Source organism: Mizuhopecten yessoensis, unplaced genomic scaffold (genome assembly GCF_002113885.1).
Source record: "Mizuhopecten yessoensis strain PY_sf001 unplaced genomic scaffold, ASM211388v2 scaffold10771, whole genome shotgun sequence".
In the NCBI taxonomy this organism is placed as follows: domain Eukaryota; kingdom Metazoa; phylum Mollusca; class Bivalvia; order Pectinida; family Pectinidae; genus Mizuhopecten; species Mizuhopecten yessoensis.
In genome coordinates, this window is record NW_018408713.1 from 597,368 (window position 1) to 602,589 (window position 5,222).

The 5,222-nt window shown below is 35.6% G+C and overlaps 1 protein-coding gene across 1 annotated transcript in view; it reads right to left on the reverse strand.

Moving 5' to 3' along the window:
* The window catches only part of LOC110462323, an 8,853-nt gene extending 5,880 nt beyond the window's left edge, over nt 1–2,973 (reverse strand). The window contains exon 1 of the mRNA XM_021516251.1: nt 2,664–2,973. Within this exon, the coding sequence (XP_021371926.1) occupies nt 2,664–2,861 (198 nt within the window). The 5' untranslated portion in view covers nt 2,862–2,973. The remainder of the gene's footprint in view (nt 1–2,663) is intronic.
* Nucleotides 2,974–5,222: the final 2,249 nt, after the last annotated feature.

Sequence of the window (5,222 nt, forward strand, 5' to 3'; positions counted from 1 at the left end):
CCCATGACAGAAACCTCTGCAAGTTATTCGAATTTCTTCCTCTTATTTAAAGTTAAACTGATTTCTTTTTATTCTTGGTTCCTGGAAAGTGTACTTTCATCGTATTATGAAACACAGACCACTTAACGATAATGAACGATGAACGCGGAAGTCCTAAGATAAACTTCTATACTCGCTATCGTAAGATAAAATATCATTTAAAACGGAAGTTCTGTACGAAAGATATTTAGCAATATATAAATCGTACATTCTCCCACTTCTATGTCAAGGTGATCGGGTAGTGCAGTGCATAGTGCACTGACCTTTCACCCAGACGGTCAGGGTTCGATTCCCTAACCGGAAGTGAAAAAGTCTGGGCCCATATGACCGACAACGTGAGTTTTCTCTGGGTACTCTGGTTCCCCAACGTAAAATCCTCTGCGCGCTATAATTCCGGCAAACAAGAGTGATAGACATATGCTACTAATACTTGTTTCATAATTATTTTAAAAATAAATAAAGTTTATGGCAAGACAGGCAAACCACAGGGACCTGATACTTGGTTACGGCTATATTTGGACTTAAACTAAAGAAGTAATTTTACACGTGTTAGGGGGTTTAGATCGACTTTCGGTTGACACGCTACTCCCAATGATGATTTATGCGAGGCAAACGTCATGCTGCAAATCATTGAGAAAAACAGATATAAAACGAAACCCATCCACTACGTGTGTAGTTTGTAATCCAGTTTGCGGTATAGCTCGTTATATGCTGTGTGGAAAAATATCAGTTTCGTCATCTGTTAAAAGTATTCAGTATTTAAGTGCGGTAGACTTTTAATGCAGCTAATTCGGTGTATCTAAAATATACGTAATTACGTATACATTAAGTACGTACTAGTATACCGGCAGAGGCCCCTCAGGGTAAACAGCATAACACATGAAACTTAATTTGGAAACGTTAATTTGGGTGATAAAAGTTAATTATCCCATTAGTTTCGTCACGATCGTACCATCCAGAAATGTAGTTCGATTTTTTTTCTGATTGGCCTGAAGGTGTACGTACATTTGTACGTATACTCGACGCTATATTTTTTTCCAAAACGAATACAATTCCTTTTTGTCATGAAAAATGTTGCTGCAAGACCTTAAACATTTTTTCCTAAAAAACAAAATCGGTATTTTATAATGGATATACTTACTGGGAAATTATGAGGTATTTAGATGTATCATATATATATATGTATACTTTGCAAGAGAAAATGTTCATCCTATCAGTGTTAAAGTACAGGTCGGAATTATAAGACGAAACATGCTGTCGGACTAAAGTACTGTGCATCAAAGTATGTACAATGTATGTTATTGTATATTTTAATAAATGCTGAATGTAATAATCGCCAAGTAAAAATCACAATAAATAACTGGATGAAACAGGCTTGCAACAAATCTTTAAGGCATATCAATGTAAGCAGATACCGATATACAATATGTATGTGGATCTTAATTTAAAATCAAGCCTCTCATATGTCAGACAACGGACTGTTCGGTATAGGCAGACACGTATCCAGTTACCATCCTGGCATTGTCAGTTCTAACTTAACCCGCCTAGTATGGTTTTGAATTTCTTCATTGTACATGTGATAAAGTATATTCGAAGTCATTTGAACAGAGCTTAGAACGGCACGATATTGGGTATTCCGTATACAAATAATTAATTGGTATTTTCAATAGATTTGAATCAATTTGAACGAAAAATGAGATGAGAAATATTAAGTTCGACTGCACGGTAATGCGTTTTAATTATTTTGTTCCAACTTTTATAATTGTTGGAGTTCGGAGTGGGGATGGGGGTAGGGTAGGCAGTGGGCCTAAGGGTGGGGGTATAACGTTTTATTTGGCCAGTGTTGATTTAACATGTTATATTACAAGTCAAAACTGATAAATCAAGTAGTTTCTTTTCTGGGCCCCTCCGACGTCTTGTCTCTACATGTGGTCCCAACAAACTAAAAAAATATATTCTTATGTGCTATATAAAATACATGGGAATTTGGTATTAAATGTGAAAGAACATGATTTGCTATTTATATCCGAATTCAAAATCTGAAAAACAAATACAGAAGTACAAATACAGAAGTTTTCTTTTCAATATCAGAAATGTAAGCTTGCTTATTACTCAAACGTTAATCAAAATTAAGCTTGAAATGAAATATATTTAGATTAGATATAAAGCATTTAAAAATATCAATATAATATAAAAATGTCGCGAATTAATATGTCTAAATATGGACCATTTAATAAAATTTTCAATTATCCTTTATGATATATATTTTTTATATAATTTACTTTCATTAACATGCATTCGTTTGTAAATGATTGCCACAAGTGTACCCTATCCTAACTGTACCGCTATTGACGAGCCACACACTTTAAATGAACAGTCCTCGTTTGTATTACACACGTGAGTATTAGTGCTTTTACACGTAGAGTGTTGTCACACTTAAATCCGATCTATATCTAAACCCTCGAAAGTATTTCCGGTTGAACGACACTGTTGAACGACTCTCTTTCTCATGATAATCTCATAGCAACGAATGTAAACAAACGCATTTCAATACGAAAATGAGACAAACTAATAAAATACAGATTACATAAGCAACGGTATATACTTAATTAATATAAACCTACATTTTTGTCAAAATTGATTTGCCCCCGAGCGTCTCGTAGACTTTGCTTCAGCCATTCCACATCCCCTATCGCAGCCGCCATAAATTCGTCATCGGCGATTTTCTTGTCATTGCCTCCAGCCCTTGGTCGGCGTTTTCTCTGGTACCGGTCAGTTTCTGTCCCTGGACTAGCCATGGAAGACTTGCCAACGTCCGGCATCCTTGTAGTGGTTAAATATATCGCGAGGTCAACTGACAGGACACATGGGTGTAATTAACTCCCTAACTACCATGTTACAAGCACCTGTTCGAAGACTACGCCATATTGTTGACATAGGCTAATTTATTTTACGGATTCTCCCGAGGGATTTAAACGAAACGACACATGCGCACAAATTACCCTGCTTTGCTATATTGTAAAGTGGTATGGAGTGGCCTTACTTTACTGAACATAAACACAGTATAAAGGGTTCTACACGAGCTATATGGTTAATTATATCAGCTTACGGTCAACAAAAGTTTATTTTGCTTGCGATCGACGGACAATGAAGCGGCATTATTAAAATGCGGGATTCATTTACATTTTTTCAATATTTTTTCGAAGTCTGTTTTTCGTCCGATTTTGATGTAATTTGACACTCGAACAGAAAGAAAATTACCCAGCCGTTAACTGGTAGTAAGCATATTGTTGTCCGGTTTAATTTGCCAAAACATTTTTTTACAGCAAAATGTAACTTGCCCTATTGGAATGACATCTACAGTAACTTTTATGGCGAGATGAAAAGTGTTATATCAAGAAGAGAGCCACAGATAAGTATAACCCTCTAACAGGATGTAAACTGATTGGATGTAGAAAGAAATCATATGATTATATAAGTTATTGAAAAAATAACATATCAGAATCCAGTGGGAAAGTGACATAAATATCATGAAAGACTTATGACACGTCACTGACACATACTTGTCCACCTTTTCAAATTCAAGGGGGAGATTCTGCATAAGTTCATACCCTAAAACCTAAATAAAATGTGTGTATATACCCCTTAAGAGACAAAATAGTCCTTAAAATGACATATTTTGCTTTGTTCTTTTAGGTGAATAATTTAGCAAATTCACAGGGTGAAAATACTAAATGTATATATGGGTCCAAAATCGGGAGTCGCCCTCCTAAATAGGCAGAGCTGGCAAGTATGCACTAGTTGTATATACCTATACCTGTCTGAATTTTAACAAGTTACATGAACTATTTTCAACTTATGCCCGATCCTAATGCTGTAAAAATAAAAAGCAATAAAATACGTTTCAACTAAATTAAGTTTAAAAAACTATTTTCAAACGATATATATATATATATTTCTTTCCTTTCCTTTTATTCGACACACACACACATATATATAGCATGTACATATACATGTGTAGTTATTTTTAACGGAGACTTTTAAAAAACAATATCAAATTTAAAAACCTAGCTAAAGATAAGACCCTCCTCCATTCATGAGTGCATAGCTCACGGACAAGGAATCAACTACAAAGACCAATTGTAGCCGACATTTAACTGTCTATATTTAGAACACGCATCTTAACATACAAAAATTTAAATCCCATTTACTTTTTCATTGTTTCACGATTTTTAGGGCCAACTTTTCGAAATGGGTCTATTGATTAAAACTTAACATTGACGAGTTTTCTATTTTCCAGTTTCTTTTTTAAGATATTATTGATATATATGTAAAGGAACATTTCATTGATAACCTGGAAGTATATACTAAAATATGTTAATAAACTGTTAAATATTGACAAAACTAGAACTAGACGCTGTCTCCGAAACGTTGATGTAGCATTTATATATCGGAGTAGATGCAGAACATGTAATAATTGTACCGATGATGCATACAACAGCTATAAGAAGCAAAGCTTGCTACATTCGAAATGTATTGACACGCCGACTTCCTACACGCTATTCTATTTAACCTGTTTAACATGTCCATGCCTTTCATTGAAATACATTTTTTTAAAATATTTTTTGTGAACTTTGGAAATATGTCAAAAAAATGTTTGTTTGTGGTTTACGTCCGTTAAACAGCTTTGGTCGTTTAGGACGTGCCTGCTTTTGGTGAAGGAAAGCCCGAGTTTAACCACCAATCTACGGTCAGTACCTGGCGACTGTCCTATGTATACGTAGGCCTCGAACCCACGATCCAGTACTAGTGGTGGAGGGCTAGTGGTGACAGAATATCAGATCAGATGCCACCGCGACCCCCCCCCCCCCCCCCCCCCCCCCCCCCCTCTCCCTCACGTTAAAACAACCGGCTTTATAAATAGATATACTGTGCATACAAGCCAACTTTTGCTGCGTAGTTAAACTTTCGTCCTTTCGCCCTCCTTCTTTAAGCCGAAACTGATATATTATGTATCAAACGAGCGAATATCAGTATATAGCATAAGCAGTAATAATTGCAGTTGGAGGGCAAATTAAGCAAGGAATATAACGAGATTTTACCTGTGAAGGGTGAAGATATATGACTTATTGGGATATTTGACTGGGCGATACTATACATGATTTATTGGGATATTTGACTGG